Source organism: Sardina pilchardus, chromosome 12 (assembly GCF_963854185.1).
Source record: "Sardina pilchardus chromosome 12, fSarPil1.1, whole genome shotgun sequence".
Classification (NCBI taxonomy): domain Eukaryota; kingdom Metazoa; phylum Chordata; class Actinopteri; order Clupeiformes; family Clupeidae; genus Sardina; species Sardina pilchardus.
The window spans coordinates 24,324,480-24,342,281 of NC_085005.1; the positions used below are offsets into that span (position 1 = coordinate 24,324,480).

The window sequence follows — 17,802 nt, forward strand, 5'->3', positions numbered from 1 at the left end:
CCAAATGACTAATGTAACTTAAAGGGACAGCTCACCGATTAGCATTAAGCTTTGTATCTTTAGAAAACCAGTTTTTTAATGGTCATGCATCATTCTCTCAGTTTGCCTTGAGAAATGGGAGAAATACGGATTTCAATGAAATCCATGAATAGGACTTCCTGCTTTCAATGATGTAAAATGATGATTTTTCTGAAAGCAGGAAGTCCAACATTGAAATCTATATTTCTCCCATTTCAAGGCAAACTGAGGGAATGATGCATGACCATTCAAAAACATGACTGGTTTTCTAAAACACAATACAAAAATACAAAAGATGTGCTGCTCTGTTCCTCCACAGACGGAAGACGGTGCTCCAGGCAAGCAGGGCGTGGGAGGGGGCATGGTGCCTCTGGTCATCCCAGTCTCGGTGCCCGTGCAGCGGGATGCGGCCCACGGGGAGCTGGGCCCCGGCTGGGCGCACGGTCGGGCAGGGGCACAGGAGGCGGCAGGGCACCACTACCCCGCCAAACACACGCCCTCCGTCATTGTGGCGCGTCGACGGTCACTGAAGAACACCGCGTCAGACAACCTGGGGCAGGTGAGGCTCACCTTTACACTACTGTACATATGAACTAACTGGCTGATAATGTTACAGTGGTAGAAGTTTAAACACTTACGAAGTCTGGCTAACACCTGCCGTTTATCAGTGGAAAATGTGTGTTTTAAGCTCTGCCGTCTACTCTGATTTCTGTGTTGCATGATCTAAGCAGCGCAGAACTAGCTCAAGCTGGAGATCTGGTGGGCTTTAAGAGGTTTTGCACAACCGAAAAGCTTCCATTAAAAACTAGACCAAGCTTTTAATTGAGACCTGCCTGTATTCATCCAAACCTGTGGCCACACTAGGCCAATAAAAGGGGCCAGTGACTAATTGGGACTTTAGATTGTGTTTTAATCACGTTTTTATGGAATGCCTAAAATGCACTCTTGCAAATCCTCAAAACGCGACAGTGTCTTTCTTACCCTCTTTACTGCGTGCACACACACACACACACACACACACACACACACACACACACACACACACACACACACACACACACACACACACACACACACACACACACACACACACACACACACACTCAAAAGACTCAACGGAGCTTTGGTTTGTTGTCCTTTCCTTCCTCCCGCGCAGGACGATGACGGCCCCAAGTCCAAGCGGCGGCCGCGGCCCGAGCCGCTCTTCATCCCGCCGCCCAAAGTGAGCAACTTCATCGCGCCGTCCGTCTACTCGAGCATCTCGTCCTACCAGAGCCACCTGCGCTCGCCCGTGCGCCTGCCCGGCGACAACCCGCTGGCGCTGCCGCCCTACACGCCGCCGCCCATCCTGTCGCCGGTGCGCGAGGGCTCGGGGCTCTACTTCTCCACCTTCCTCTCGTCCATGGCGGCCGCCGGCTCGCAGGGCTTGCCCCCGCCGCCCACGCCCAAGTCCGCCACGCGCAGTCTCCTGCGCTCCACCAGTGAGTGGCCTTTTTTGTGGGGCTGGGGGTGTGTGGGTCTGTGTGAGTGGGTGTGTGTGCGTGTGCGTGTGCGTGTGTGTGCGTGTGTGTGCGCGTGTGTGTGCGTGCGTACGTGCGTGGATTAAATTTAAAATTCAATTTAAAATGTTTAAAAATGTAAACTTTGAATATGGATGATAGTTCCAAAACCATTGAGTAATCAATCACGTTTAATAATCGTGATCTCAATATTAAACAAAATAATCGTGATAATGATTTTTGCCATAATCGAGCAGCCCTACTTGATAAATTGTGATGTATCATGACATGTTATGGTTATGCTTATGGTTGCTTAGCAGACGTCTTCGTCCAAAGCGACATGCAAACAAAAACAATGCAATAATTAAATTTAGCAGTTGACATGTAGGTAGATGTAGAAGTAGAAATACTCCAAAGGCAGAAAGCAGGAAATATCTATATTCCACGCTACAGCCAGATGCAGAGCCTTTGCACTGTCAGCCATTTTCTCAGTTTCTTCTTTTTCACTACAACTGAACTTGCGCTGGTTCGTTTAGTAAGCTCTAGTCATGACGTAAAGACTTTGGTCAGTCACAAGGGCAGAGGAATCTGTCATGATATGGATATCTCTGGCGATCAATATATTGTATGGGACACGTTAGACATGTTTCGGGCCTGTGTCAGTAGTGTGTGTGTGTGTGTGTGTGTGTGTGTGTGGGTGTAAATGTTGTTTTTTCTAATTGTCCAGTTTGTTTGTTTTTTGTGTCTCTGGATTATCTCTATTATTTTTTTCCCCATATCTCACAGACATTGCCTTTGGACAAGGCAAATGTGTTTTGTAGTCTGCAGTCTGCCTCTTTCATCTCGAGGCCTGTCTGTCTGTCCCATATCTCCCCTCCCCTGCCCTTCTCCCTGTCTTTGGGCTCATTTATCAGAGTGACCCCCCCTCCCCCCCGCCTGTGCTGTCTCTCTGTCGGCTAGATCTTTCCATGTGCGGCCACTGGACATTAATCCCCCGGGGACCAGACTGGGTCAGAGGCTGCACACAGACAGATACAGTCAGTCCACATGAATCTTATCGTCATGTCTCTCTCTCTCTCTCTCTCTCTCTCTCTCTCTCTCTCTCTCTCTCTCTCTCTCTCTCTCTCTCTCCTCCTCTCTCTTTCTCTCCCTCCCTCTCTTTCCCTCTCCCTCCCTTTCACTCTCTCCCTCCCTTTCTCTCTCTCTCCCTCCTTTCCCCCTCTCTCTACATTTCCCTCTTTCTCTCTCTCTCTCTCTCTCTCTCTCTCTCTCTCTCGGCTGTATTTTAGGCAGTACAGACCTCACCCCCCCTGTGCTCCCCCCAATTGGAGAAGCCACACCTGTCAGCCTAGAGCCGTAAGTAACAACAACAACAATCATCCCCCTCCCCCTCTCTCCCTCTCTCCCCCCCCCCCCCCCCCCCCCCTCCTCCCCTTACACATAAAACATACATAAACATGCAGGCAGGCACAGGGCCCTTGAACAACTGTCAGCAGTTTTTACTGCCCCCACCGCCACCTCCACCCTGTCCCCTATGAAAAGCAGAAGGCTTTTTATTGTAGTGCAACTACACATGTGAATCATGGTGACTCACTCCGACCTTCCAGGGCTCTCTCCTTCTGGCTCTTGCACTCTCTTTCTCTCATAATACACACACACACACACACACACACACACACACACACACACACACACACACACACACACACTTGTCACGTTTCTTAGGCCAGATCAATTTAGTTGATTTGTGGTGTGCTGGCATGTCGAAACAACACTCCTGTCTCTTAAAGCTGAAAACGATTTGTCGGATTAATTGTTAACATATTTCTGTCTTTTCGTTCTTTCCCTCTTTCACACTTTCTCAAACACCCTTGTAACACACAAACACATAACATGTCTCTCACAAATTTACACCTCCAAAAACTCACAAACACACACACACACACATGCACATCACACATAATGTTGCACACAACTCTCACTTTTTCTAACACGCACACACGCACACACACACACACACACACACACACACACACACACACACTATTTTAGGCGCATCAACATTGGGCTCCATTATCAGGCGGAGATTCCGGAGATGCTGGACCGCTCCAGGGCCCAGCAGGACCAGCACAAGGCCAATCTGGTTTGGGTCCCGCTCCAGGAGTCCCCGTCCAGCCGGGACAAGGACGAACGAGGTGAGCCAAGGTCAAGGGGTGTGAGCCTCAAGGTCAAAGGGACACTGTAGAGTAGTTTTTTTTTTTTTTTTTTGTAGTGCTGTTCTGGATTTGTATGGTTAGAATCCATGATTGGGCCTGAGGTTGTGTCTAAAACCTGGAAATGACAAATGGTTTAGAAATGCAAACATTCCCAAATTAATAACATATTTCTCTGCGGCCAAGTCATCGTGGTCAGATATGATCAATCGCAAATTAATTTCAAGGCCAGTGAGATTATGAGCCACTCCTGTTTTTTATGGCAGGCTGTCATGGAGACCGTTCAAGTTGAGTAATGTCTTTTCATTGGCATGAACTATCAGTGAGGATTTAAAATGATCCTGGAGTGGTATTCCCTTTTATCTGGAAATTTGAATGGAGATTAGCACAAGTTGGGAACTATTTTAGCCTCTATGTCTGTGAAAGTTTAAGAGTTTAAAAGGCATAATCTATCACCTAAAATCTGAATCTCGTAACAAAGAAAATGGTATTAGAATTGTTATAAAGAAAGATGCAGTTATGCTGTTGGACTTCAGATGAACTTCATTTGAGATCCAAGACCTTTTCCCTGAATGTGTGCAGCCTTTGTGCACAATTGTAGCCGTCGTTATATTACCCTTCCTTATTTACAGCCTACTTCCGAATGTTGTTGCCCTGTGAAAGATTAACATACACATTACAAGACTTCCTGGAATTTCCAGTTCACGTCCTTGCTAAAAGTTTTAGCCGTGGGCTACGTGCTAAGCCAGGAAGCTGTTCAGTCGCACATTGCTATGCCAGAGGCGAGAGTGGCGGCCCCTTTAGCACAGAGCACAGCTTGCAGCGGCAGACCAACAGGCCTTTGGTTTATCCAAAGCAAAAACTTCCCTCTAAGCCAGTTACAATAACAATTGAAGTGGCGCTGCAGTTTAAGTGCTTCACGTGCAGCTGTCCTGTGCCCATAGGGCCCCACTGGAGCATTTGTGTTCTTACACACACACACACACACACACACACACACACACACACACACACACACACACACACACACACACAGAGACACTCACAGACATATGTGCACACGCGCACTGGAACCTGTTCTCTTGCGCCCTCTAGTGGACGACCTGATGAGCCTGGCCTGCTCCAGCGTGCTGGCGGGAGGAGGGACCAATCAGGAGCTGGCGCTGCACTGCCTGCACGAGTGCAAGGGTGACGTCATGGTGAGCAGGCCCCACTGTCGCTCTTACTCAGCGATGAGTCCAAGCCCACCTCCCCTCCTCTCCCCTCTTTATTTCTGCCTCTCTCTCTCTCTCTCTCTCTCTCTCTCTCTCTCTCTCTCTCTCTCTCTCTCTGACTCAGGTTGCACAATAGTTAGTGTAGGTGTTTTCCCATGCACCTGCATGCCTGGTTTCCAAGGGACTTTAGCCTTTAGTCATCATTGCAGGTGCCGTCACACACTAACTGGCTTAACATACCATGGTACTGTATGCCATTAGTAGAAGTCCCACTTCCTTGTTGGTGACCTTGCAATATATCTTCTGTTTAGTTCATTTTCTTAACACAATCATTTTTAAAGGTGAACTATGCAAGATATTCGCATTAAGATAACTTTTACAAAGCCAATTTGATGGTAAACAAATTTGCAATAGGGGAATCGTTCACCTAGGATAGCCATACAGCATAGTCGTAGCGAGTCACTACTGAAAGAACCAGCCATGCATAATCCATCGCCTCCACAACTAAAGCATGTTCATTGTGTACAGGGGAAACTGAGAAGTAGGCATGAGAAGTAGACTATTTACAAAAGCAGAGTAGAATTTCAGAATCAGCTGCATTGGCCAGGTTAAATATATCTTGACAGCTGGGGGGGGGCTCCAAAGTCGCCAAAAATACCTGAAACTGCATAGTGTACCTTTAAACAGCAAGCATCTCAATCTGACATAAAGGTGTGTAAAAAGGTAGAAGAAGTGAGCAGTGATGTCAGATGATGTGGTTTCCATCATCGTTGATGGTGTTGTTATGACCTCTCACCTTTGACCTTTGACCTTTCAGGAAACACTTGCTATGCTGTTGCTGAAGAACCCAATGTATGCAGAAGGCCACCCTTTAGCAGACTACCACTACTCAGGTGAGAGACAGCACCACATTTGCACGAGCTTGGCATAGATAGGGGGGGAGGTATTTCACATGTGGTTAGGGGATAAATCTGGGTAGGTGGTGATAAAACTCCTAAAAGAAGAGCTTTTATTGGCTTTGTTTAGTCAGGAGAATGAAGTCATAGGGATCTGCTATTAGGAGGTTTACCACTTTCTCTCGATGAACTTACCCAGGTTTGTCAGTAAACAAAAGGTTATAGGTCAGCGCTGGGGATGAGACCTAGTATGGGGTGTGCTTTCCTTATCTGCCACATCACTGCAGGATAGAGTGCTAGTCACAACTAGCTACTCATTTTGGCTAGTCTATGTTGGATTGTATGAATCATTGAAAACACACACACACGTTCACACACACGCACACACACACCGTCAGCATGCCAGCACACTTAGGTTTTATTGTAGTACAACTGCTTGTGTGAATCATTGTGACTCACTTTAGCCCCCCACAGTTCTCTCTCTCTCTATCTCTCTCTCTTCATACCTTTCACTACACACACGCGCACACACACACACACACGCAAACATCTCCATGAAGTGTGTGATCTCATGTGTCTGCAGGCTCTGCTAACTGGAGTCAGGAGGAAAAGCGCTACTTCAACAAGGGCATTTCTGCCTACCGGAAGGACTTCTTCATGGTGCAACAAGTGGTCAGTATGCCCTGCTGTGTTCTTAAGTGTTTGGTCCCACCATGTGTTATCTGTGCACTGTTTTAGCTTGTGACTTGCGGTTGCTTTTGGCTGGTCCTGCATGTTCTTATTTACATCAGTGCATTGTGGTCAACATGTGTGTGCGTGTGTGTGTGTGTTTCCTCACAGGTGCAAACGAAAACGGTGTCTCGTGTTATCTGTGCACTGTTTTAACTTGTGGGTGCTTTTGGCTTGTCCTGCATGTTCTTATTTACATCTGTGTGTGTGTGTGTGTGTGTGTGTGTGTGTGTGTGTGTGTGTGTGTGTGTGTGTGTGTGTGTGTGTGTGTGTGTGTGTGTGTGTGTGTGTGTGTGTGCGTGTGTGTGTGTGTTTCCTCACAGGTGCAAACGAAAACGGTGTCTCGTGTTATCTGTGCACTGTTTTAACTTGTGGGTGCTTTTGGCTTGTCCTGCATGTTCTTATTTACATCTGTGTGTGTGTGTGTGTGTGTGTGTGTGTGTGTGTGTGTGTGTGTGTGTGTGTGTGTGTGTGTGTGTGTGTGTGTGTGTGTGTGTGTGTGTGTGTGTGTGTGTGTGTGTGTGTGTGTGTGTGTGTGTGTGTGTGTGTGTGTGTGTGTGTGTGTGTGTGTGTGTGTGTGTGTGTGTGTGTGTGTGTGTGTGTGTGTGTGTGTTTCCTCACAGGTGCAAACTAAAATGGTGTCTCATGTGTTATCTGTGCACTGTTTTAACTTGTGACTTGCGGGTGCTTTTGGCTTGTCCTGCATGTTCTTATTTACATCAGTGCATTGTGGTCAACGTGTTTGTGTGTGTGTGTGTTTCCTCACAGGTGCAAACGAAAACAGTGTCTCAGTGTGTAGAGTTCTACTACACCTACAAGAAGCAGGTGAAGATCGGCCGAAACGGGACGCTCACTTACGGGCCGCCGGACCCGGAGGAACACGGCACCGAGGTCAGATATCACGCCAAGCACTTCGTCCCCCACTTCCACACAGGCTGTTTATGGTGTCCAGTTTGGTTGCCTTTTTATTTGTGTCACTCACTAAACTGTATGAATAATTTAGAGGGAGTGGCTGCTAGTGCTGTTGAATGATTCAACTAGTTTAAAGTGTGTTGAGATGAGGGAGACTGGTGACTTGTTGACTCTGAGGAAGAGTGCACCACAATAAAAAAAAGTTATTTAGTAATCTGAGTGCTCCGGTCATCTCTGGGTTAGTCTATTAGAAGTAGCCCAGCCAGCGTTTCTGATCCTGTTGTCCTGGACTGTGAGCACCGACAAGGCTTGAGCGCAAGTGACACCCCTTCTACTAGTTTAAAGTGTGTTGAGATGAGGGAGACTGGTGATGTGTCTGATGTCAGGGAGGCTACACCTTATAGCCCACACCAGAGTGAGCTGAACAGAGAGGTTCAAATATGACTCTTCCATTCACAGGAGCCTCCCAGTATGTAGTCATTCTGGATCAGCTCTCGGTCTCTGTCTCTTTCTCTCTCTCTCTCTCTCACTCTCTCTCTCTATCTCACACAATTTGATACAATAATCTTGTCCTTCTCTCTCGCTCTTGCTCTTTCTCTTTCTCTCTTTCTGTCACACTCTCTCTCACACACACACACACTCTCTCATTCACTCTCATTCTGACTCACTCGCTTGGTGTCAATCTCATTTGCCACTTTGACATGATCAGAGCTGAATCACAGGATGCCAGGAGTGCAAGTGTGAGCCGTTGGGTGCAGACAGTAAGCAGCTAGTTAGTCGTTGGTTCTGTGGAAAGAGGTGTGTGTGTGTGTGTGTGTGTGTGTGTGTGTGTGTGTGTGCGTGCGCGTGTGTGCATGTGTCCGTGTGTCCGTGTGTGCGTGTGTGCGTGCGTGTGTGTGTGGTGAGCCTTGGAAACCCAGTGTGCATTCCACAGTGTAATGCTCGGAGACTCTTTATGGTTGACTGTTCTGCAGTTACTTTCTAGCTGTGAAAACATTCTCAATGCCCTGGTGCTTCTGTGTGGGAGGATCGATACCAATTTCAGAGTTTGTTGTTCATATGTTTTCTTCCCACATCCTTTTTAAATTTAAAGTCGGGGGTTAATTTGATTAGAAATTCACTGGGTATTTATTAGCGACAGCAACTTGACTAAGAGTAGAGGTAATTTTGTTAGATTATTGATTTAGATTGTGAAATATTATCCTTGTGAGTGTAGAGGCAAGGTTGCTAAGTTATAAGGGAATCTTATGTTTAGAGTAACCCTTGGTGGAAATGCCTTTTTAAGACTTTTCTAGCATACTTTAACAATTTCCATCTATGTCTTCTATCTGAGGAGTTTATGGCAAATGCCTGTTTTTACCAGCTAGGCGGTTATGTTGCCTCTTGTACATTCTAACCTTTGATGAACCTTCCACTTTGAAATGAACTCAACTAGGTCACTATTACAGATACTGAGCATTCTTTTGAGCAATGATCTAAAAGCAAGCATGTGGGTTCTTGTGCTAAATTTAGTCTGTTTTTTTTCCCCCTGTCTGTTCATGAACACAGAGCATTTCCAGATATCATCACACCTCTGATGAGACTCAGGACAACAAAACCTGGCAGGAGACCCACGAGCGGACCAACGAGTCTGACCTGTCCAGAGTGATTCACAACCTCCATAACTATGACAAAGTAAGTGACCCATGCCAGCATACAGTACATGTATCCTTGCAGAGATCCATTGAAGAGTCATGTGCAACTTGGCCATGTAACAAATATCTCCCTCTGTTGGGCAATGGAGAAAACCTGGTATGCGTTTCCACAGTTTTTCCCTTAGCCTTAAGTTTTCGGTGAACGTTTTCGAACAATCGCAAACAGTCTGAGGAGGTAGTACTCCGCGGACATACAGTGCAACTGGATGTGAGCTTGATGAAGTCAACAATGCAGTTACCGTTAGAATGGAATGTTAGCACCAAATCGTTCAAATGTAACCGTGTTCACCATGAACGTTCGCCACTGTTTGCCAAATTTGAACGCACCTTCGATGTGTGATCCAGAAAGCAATAAGGGAATGAGGCCGGGTAGAGCTCTGGCACTGTAGCACATTTGGGTCCACAGGGTCTTCGGTTTCCCCCCACAGTCATTTACTCACTCCACCTCATCTCTCTCTCTCCCACTCACTTCCTGTCACTTTCACAGTCTTATCTGAATAAGGCCCACTAATAAAGCCCCTCAAAAAATATACTTAATTAACCCTTAAGTGAATGAGCTACGTTTCTTGTTCCCTGGTTTGTCTACTAGTCATCGGCGGAGTCTGTGATCAAGTCCGAGAGAGATGACCGGCGGAGAGAGGAGGGGCCTCCTGGAGCACCGCCCACTCAGGCTCCTCCCAGCAGCGCACCGCGGAAGCCTCGCGCAGAACCGGCCGGGAAGAAGAGCAAACCGCCACCCAAGGGTCCACAGGAACCGGAGGGAGAGTTCCCCTGCAAGAAGTGTGGCAGGCAAGTGTGTGTGTGTGTGTGTGTGTGTGTGTGTGCATGGTTTGTTTGTAATACCGTTTGTGTGTGTGTGTGTGTGTGTGTGCATGGTTTATTTGTAATACCGTGTGTGTGTGTGTGTTGCTGAGTTTGTCGCTGAGTTTCAAAGATCACACACTGACCACATACCAGAGTTTGGAACAAATGTCTAGAAAGCAAACTGTATCAAACTAGTGCATACAGTAATGGCTATATCTTACACAGCGCGCCAAGCACAACACAAGTCTTCTTCCCGTCCTACATCCAAGGCAGAGATAGATTTTTGGCTATGCATTCCAACATTGCGCCCACAGTTGTGCCAATTAAAAAAAAAAATAGGTGCTGTCAGGCACATGATCCAAAATTACTATCTTACACTCACTAAAAATCATTATACCACTGACCAAAAAATACAGGTTCAAATCTAGGCGCATACAGTATGAAGCACAGCTCTTTTAAACGAGATGTAAGCAGCCCTTTTATTAGCAATGAGTCCCAGGCAATGACTCATCTGCAGGATAAATATCCTTAGGATTTCCATTCAGTCATTCGAACATTGTTATTTTTCTCAAGTTTGCGCTTTTAACCCCTTGTCAGTCAAAAGTGAAAGTAAATAACTGTAGAACTGGTTTGTCTTTGCCTATGAGACCATGGTGATGTAAGTTTCACTTTTCCTAAGTTCAAATAATAGGCGAGTGCAGATGCATGTAGGCTGTACTCACACACAAGCAGATTCCTTCAGATGCGCTGACAGTCTAAATACTGACATGCGCTGTTTGATGTTGCGCTGCGTAAAGGAAATGACAGGTGTTACTTTCATTTGTTTAATTGATGTTACGCCAAAAACACACCCATTAAGAAACATAAGAACAATCCTTTTGAACAAAGGGCCTGGTGTCTGGCGAATTATTACGCAGTTAAAGGTGGCATTTTCGGACTGGCCTTAGCCAAAACGTAGTGTGTTTAAACCGTCCGCCTCAGACCGTGCGTTTCAGATCGTTAGAATACAGCCCTAAACCTGTGACCTTTGCCCTTGACCTTCAGGATCTTCCACAAGGTGAAGAGCCGCAGTGCCCACATGAAGAGCCACGCCGAACAGGAGAAGAAGGCCGCCGCCCTGCGCCTCCGTGAGGAAGAGGAGCGCGCCGCCGCGGCGTTGGCCCAGCAACGGGCCGAGGAAGCAGCCGCAGCAGCAGCAGCAGCGGCGGCCGCAGCGGCACAGAACGGAGGAGTGGACGAAGACGAGGACGGCATGGAGGAGGAGAAGGAGGAGCGGAGAGGCAGGGGGAGGGAGCGCGTGGTCCACAGCAGCGGGGAGTCGTCGGAGACGGCGGAGGATGAGGATGATGAAGACTGGCAGTGAGGAAGAGTATGGCCAGGGCACAGACCTTCACAACCACCACAGCACCCCCCCTCCCCTACCCCCCCACCCTCCCTACTCTCCGCCGGCTTTTGAAAACTGCATGTGAGCACTGACTTGAACTCCTTGAGGGAGTTGGTGAACCTCACTGACCTACAGCAGCCTAAAAAGCCTACCACAACAAAGGCGCTTCACCAAGGCCTCGTAGGACTGGCCGACGCATCGGTCACCCCTGTCCAGCATAGAAGCCCCGTTGGAGACTCTTTGCCTTACAATCGCCTTCACATCACTGAACACAAATTGATAAAGAAAAGAAAAATCAACTACTTTTGTACTGCAGGACTAGCCACCAAAACTGGGTGCCTTGTCTATTTGATGTTGTTTTTTTTTATTATTGTTATTATTATTTTACTAGACAATCTTTATTTGGAATCCTTTTTTTGTTTGTTTTGTTTGTCTGCACTCCATAGGATTCAAACAAACGGGTTTAACTGATTCTCCGCCATTTCACGTTTCATTTTGAGGAGTCGCCATATTTAGCGTGTCGGTTTACAACATGTCCGGTTACTTTACACATCGAAACAGTATGCGTACAATACACAGTACTTTGGCAGCCGTTGGAGATCTGCGCTTTTCAGTCTTCCAGTTGTTTTGCATTACGTGGCTGTTGTTGTTTGTTGTTTTTGATTTCTGTTTTCGTTTGATGAGGTAAGGGCCTCGGCATGCTTTCGTTGTCCAAAAGAGACTGCCAAAGTTGTTCTGATATCTAGGGCACCTGAGTTTGTTCATCTATATTCACTGGTATTGACGGACGAAGATGTGTTTGGGCTCGTCACAAAGTTAAGGCGGAATGTGCTGGTACTGGAAGTGTTCATGTGAGGATGTGTGTGTGTGTGTGTGCGCGCATGCGTGTGTGTGTGTGGATGGGTGAGTGTGGATGTGTGTGTGTGTGGGTGGGCGTGCATGTGGGAGAATGTGTTTGCATGTGTCCTCAGGAACATACAGTAAGGATGTCGGATATCGTCAAAGTAACTGTTGAGTGTTTGTTTTGTATTCCTTGGTTAAAACTTTGAACTTTAAAAAAAGGAACACCAACTCTCTGTGCACATTGTTAGATTTATACTTAACGATTTTTAAACTCTAAAAAATATATATACTTATTCTATATGATTAAGGGACCTTGAAATGAATGTTTTTGACTATAAAATGTATATATGGTGTAAATTGATATATTTTAACATCCTCTATATTGTCTGAGAGGGTGTGATATCAAATTGATTGTGATTGTTTTTCCCCCTTTTTTTAAAAAAAGAAAACAAATGCTATTAATCGCTTGTATAATCAAGAAAGAACTGCTATTTGGATAGTGTTATGCATTTTGATTAAAAGCCATTATCTACACTTGTGTTTGTCTCTTCATTACTTGACATCAACAAAACCGTTAGTTTGAAATTGGTCAATGTGTTGACCACTGCTTTCCAGACCTGGAAAAGTAGGGAGGATCTCTCCAAGTTTTCACTGAATCATACAGAGCCCCAAAAAATAAGGGGACACGGAAATATATAAAGTTCCTAGTAGAAAAGAAAAGAAATAAAACCCAATTTCTCTTACTTGCTCTTTTCTGCAGACACTGCAAAGTTACTTTTAGAAATGTTGAGGCCTGATGATTTGGTTGCCAAACAAACCAATATATTTAAACTTGGGATCTGCCAACAATTCAATTAATCTGTCTCTTGAGCAAGGCACTTAACCCTAAGTTGCTTTGGGGTGACTGCCCCTGTAATCATTTATGTCTGCAAGTTACTTTTGATTAAAAAATGTCAGTCAAATGAATAGATGATAATAATGGACTAATGATAAGCACACATTAAATTTAGCATGTGTGTGTGTCTTGGAAGGATGGTGGGAAAAGGCAGTAATTGAGGCTGCAGTTGAAATCGGCTCTGAATTCTGAGCTATGTTATGTATATATATATATATATATGTGTGTGTGTGTGTGTGTGTATGTATTCATTATGATAGTGAATCAATGATCATGGGAGGAGATATTTCTTTTGAAATATTCCATTTGCAGTTAACATAGTCATCAACTCATTTCATCATAAAATATGTACACTTAAATGCCCAGTAGGGGGCACTAGAACAGCAATTTTGTCCCATGAACCTTGCAGCACAGGTTTGGCAAAGCTGTACTTCAAAGGCATTGGCACAAGCAAGAGAAAAACTGAAACAGCATTAAAGGGACACTTCACCGATTAGCATTAAGCTTTGTATCTTTAGAAAACCAGTCATGTTTTTGAATGGTTGTGTATCCTTCCCTCAGTTTGCCTTGAGATGGGAGAAATACGGATTTCAATGTTGGACTTCCTGCTTTCAATGATGTAAAAATCATCAAGGAAGTCCTATTCATGGGTTTCATTGAAATCCATATTTCTCCCATCTCAAGGTAAACTGAGGGAATGATGCACGACCATTCAAAAACATGACTGGTTTTCTAAAGATACAAAGCTTAATGCTAATCGGTGAAGTGTCCCTTTAAGTACAGCACTCTAATACAGCGTCCTAATTATGAGCCACATATGACATCACCGACATCATATTTTATATTCCTGTAAAATATGTAGCATGTGGCTGCAGAACATAAGGATGAGAGGCTCTGTCGCAAATCTTGGGCCTAACTGTCATATATTTTGTCTCGTAAAATGTTGCCGGAGATGGCGAATGGGGAGTTGTGCCTCTAAACTGCCTGCATATCCCTGGCACCAACGGCTTCTCCGCAGAGCACAGCACTTTTGGTAATTGTGAGACCGGACAGGAGGTAGATTACAGGCATTTAAAACAACGCCGGAGTTTATCTGGCGCTAATCACTGGCGTTCCCCTCGCTGGCAAGTACGCCTTCTCGGTCTGTTGCTGCAAAGTCGGGTGGAGGCAGCAGCGGTGGCGGTGGTGGTGGTGGGAGAGGTAGGCTACAAGACTAGGAGAGTTCCTGCCAAGGCAGACAATCCTTGTGCCAACGACCACTCAGAGATATGGCCTGCTCAGCTAGACGGCTTCCTTCCCACTTTAGACAAGGCTGTCTGACTATGTGTAGAGCATGGCTTTTAGCAATGCCGCAGGTTCAAGAGGTCACCTAACAGGAAGTCCAGCTGAAGATGGTAAATGTTTTGTATTGAAGCGAAGCTTAGCAGGGGTGTGTACACACACACACACACACACACACACACACAGACACACACACACACACACAAACACTCAAAACACACACACACTCAAAACACACACACTTACGCCCCATTCCCACCCAGTGTTGCATTCTAAGATGTTTTTAAAAACATCAAACACTGAACACATGCTATCTGGCTAACCTTCCCACATATGGCGGAGGGCCCCTTAGGCAATGTCAGGCCCAGAGCCCCAAGCACATGGTCTTTCATCACTCACATCCCTGGTGTCAACAACTGATGACTGACTCAGTCGTATTGATTAGCATACTAACTGTGTGTCTATACTAGCCCCATTGGTTGTCCCTTTGTCAGTATCATTCTGTTCCCGCAGGCTAAAAAACGAGGCGTCTTCACTTAGCGCTGCCATTTCGCTGGCGCTATAATGGAGCCTTTATGACAAGATGGATCAGAGAATTGGAGAGAGTGTTTGAGTGGTCCCAAAGGGAGCCCGCTAGGCTAGCACACGGCCTTCTTGGGACTCGGGCAGAGAGGCATCAAGGGCTAAGTGGGGATCAAATGTCATCACGAGCGAGCAGGCTATAGGATGCTAATGTCCCCCCATTAAAGGGAGGTAGCATGCAGCTTAAGGATGGACAGGGACAACAGATGATTGAAGTGGAAATAAAAAAAGCAGAGTGGGGGAGAAAGATCTTGGGGGTACAGTGTTCGGTAAGTAGACTGGTGGGAACCTACACAGTAATGGAGGTCTATTGCCCTCTGGTAGTTCAATTACTCAGGAGAAATGGAGAAAATGACCCTGAACCCAACAGTGCCTGAAGTCAATGTCAACTTAGATTTCAGAGATCAGTTGGCTGTTTAATGTGCCAATCACTAGGCACGTATTAAGTGCTATCAATCTCATTTAGCTGCACTGTAGGCCTATAGTGGAAATTGCCTATAGGATGGGGCAAGTTCCTTAAAGAGACACATTCTGTAATTAAAAGAAAGATTTCACAAGGATGTTGCCAACGATGTGTTGACTATAAAGCATTTATTATATGTGCCCAAAAAGAAACGGTAACTTAAGGAGAACATAGAATGGATTGAGTAGGCTATTGCACTGTGTTCTCTGATGTTAAAATAGTATATATATTTAACTTTGATTCATAAAAAATAAACTCAATTGCAATTTTACAAGCCCAATTAAAACCTTATATTTAGGCTGGGTATTGAAATGGTCCGTTTGACTAAATGGCGCCCTCCTTGGCAACCACAACTGAACTTCAATGGCTTTGCGATATCTGACATCACAAGCAGGCTTTGTTCTAATTTGACAATTTTTTTTGTGCCTATTTCTAAGTTCAACATTTTCATATGAAGGAGGGCACAACCATGCCTCATGGATGGTTATGCACAACCTCTCCTAATTCATGGAAACCAAGACAAAAATGGTTTCCATTCTATGTCTCCTTTAACATCATTGTGCTCCTTACTTACTCTTTCTATGGTGTTTCTGTGCTGTTGTTTTGCCCTGTGTAGCCCAATTGGCTCATTTCTGTCGTTAAAGCGATTTGTTTTCATGAGCATTACTCTTTCAGGGGATTGTTTTTCCAATGATTGGTCCCTTGTTAATCAATCAAATGTCAATAGTCTATGGACTCTGCGCTGTGCATAGGACAATACATTCTGTCCATGCCAATGTTCGTAATGCACATGGTGTATTGTGCATACAATACAATATTTATCTCATATACTTACTGAATGAGGGAAGGAAAATGCAGTTGTGTACTGAAATCAAACCAGGCTCATAACATCTGCATACGTACAGTATATTCCACTCTGCAGACTTCATGACACAACTGGTCTATTGCTCCCCTACTTGTGGTGTTGTTCCCTGCCTACGTAACTTCGCATTTGTCACTCACCACACATTCATGTACTCCTACTGCAGAAACAAAACCACCTCATGTAGACGGCCCTGTGATTGTTTTCATATGGAGAATTGTCCCATACTGTATCTAATGCTGTTAGCCTGTGTCTCTACTAATGGCATCCCAGAACAGCTCTCTACTTACAGATTGCCCTACACTGTGCCTAACTGTCATGTGCATGCTCTTACTGTAATGCTCAGGCACGTAGGCAAAGCCAATAGCAGAAGGCTACTGTACCTACACAAGGCTTTTGTAGGCCTGCACCTGACCGCTGTCCATGGTGCTGAAGGCTGTAACCACGATTCCAGGATTTTCACACACACACACACACACACACACACACACACACACACACACACATACACACACACACACATACACACACACACACACACACACACACACACACACACACACACACACACTCATAAAAAAAACATTCACACACACATATGTTGAATGCTTGTTTGCGCGCACGCGCACACACACGCACACACACACACACACACACACACACACACACACACACACACACACACTCATAAAAAATATCCACACACATACAGTTGGCTGCTTGTTTGCTCGCACACACACACACACACACACACACACACACACACACACACACACACACACAAACACACACACACACACCCTGCCGGGACGATTGAATTGCAGCTATCAGAATAGCGTCTCCGTCAGCAGTTATAACTCAGTCCCATGCAAATGATGCAAACTGGTCGATTCATCACTTGCTCTGAGATGAAGGTACTTCCAGTGTCACAATGGCAGCCAGGGTGGATGTGTGAGCTGTCAAAGAGGAAAGGAGAGAGAGAGAGAGAGAGAGAGAGAGAGATGGGAAGCAGAGGAGAGTCCCCACTCACCCTACTCATCTTCCCCAACCCCTCCTCTCGGTTCCTGGGAGCGCTCTCAGTGAAGAAGTGCTACTTGTACCCAGGGACAGCGGCCCATAAAAAGCCAAATGTGTTTTTAAAGTGACACATGGTTCTGCCTGCTCCAACCTGTTGTGGGTGAAATGGGACTCATTTACATGGCTGTCAGGCACGTACAGATGATACCTCTGTACCCTAAGGAGACATCATTGGCTTTGATGTATCATTTTAACATACAGTATAAGCAGTGAACGGTGGATAAAGAGTTAACTCTAAGAGCGTATTTTTTTTGCCTTTTGGCTTTTTGTGTTAACGTCATTGTTGTAATGTATGTCGTAATGTATGTATGTTGTTGTTGTTGTTGTTGTCTCTCTAAATGGACCTCTGGCAGTGGCTCATTCCGCGTGTGTCCAGGTGACCCATTTTAATTAAGACCCAAATCGATTCAGGCTTGGTTTGCGGCATAAGCAGTAA

General features: G+C 45.5%; 1 protein-coding gene across 1 annotated transcript in view; it reads left to right on the top strand.

Annotated features, from left to right (window-relative positions):
* Window positions 1–12,740, top strand: part of mideasa (mitotic deacetylase associated SANT domain protein a) — a 19,657-nt gene extending 6,917 nt beyond the window's left edge. The window contains exons 3-13 of the mRNA XM_062551203.1: window positions 338–577; window positions 1,175–1,499; window positions 2,807–2,873; window positions 3,570–3,712; window positions 4,826–4,929; window positions 5,762–5,837; window positions 6,424–6,512; window positions 7,338–7,460; window positions 9,030–9,155; window positions 9,765–9,964; window positions 11,024–12,740. Coding sequence (XP_062407187.1) covers window positions 338–577; window positions 1,175–1,499; window positions 2,807–2,873; window positions 3,570–3,712; window positions 4,826–4,929; window positions 5,762–5,837; window positions 6,424–6,512; window positions 7,338–7,460; window positions 9,030–9,155; window positions 9,765–9,964; window positions 11,024–11,342 — 1,812 coding nt within the window. The 3' untranslated portion in view covers window positions 11,343–12,740. The remainder of the gene's footprint in view (window positions 1–337; window positions 578–1,174; window positions 1,500–2,806; window positions 2,874–3,569; window positions 3,713–4,825; window positions 4,930–5,761; window positions 5,838–6,423; window positions 6,513–7,337; window positions 7,461–9,029; window positions 9,156–9,764; window positions 9,965–11,023) is intronic.
* The last annotated feature ends 5,062 nt before the right edge of the window (window positions 12,741–17,802 follow it).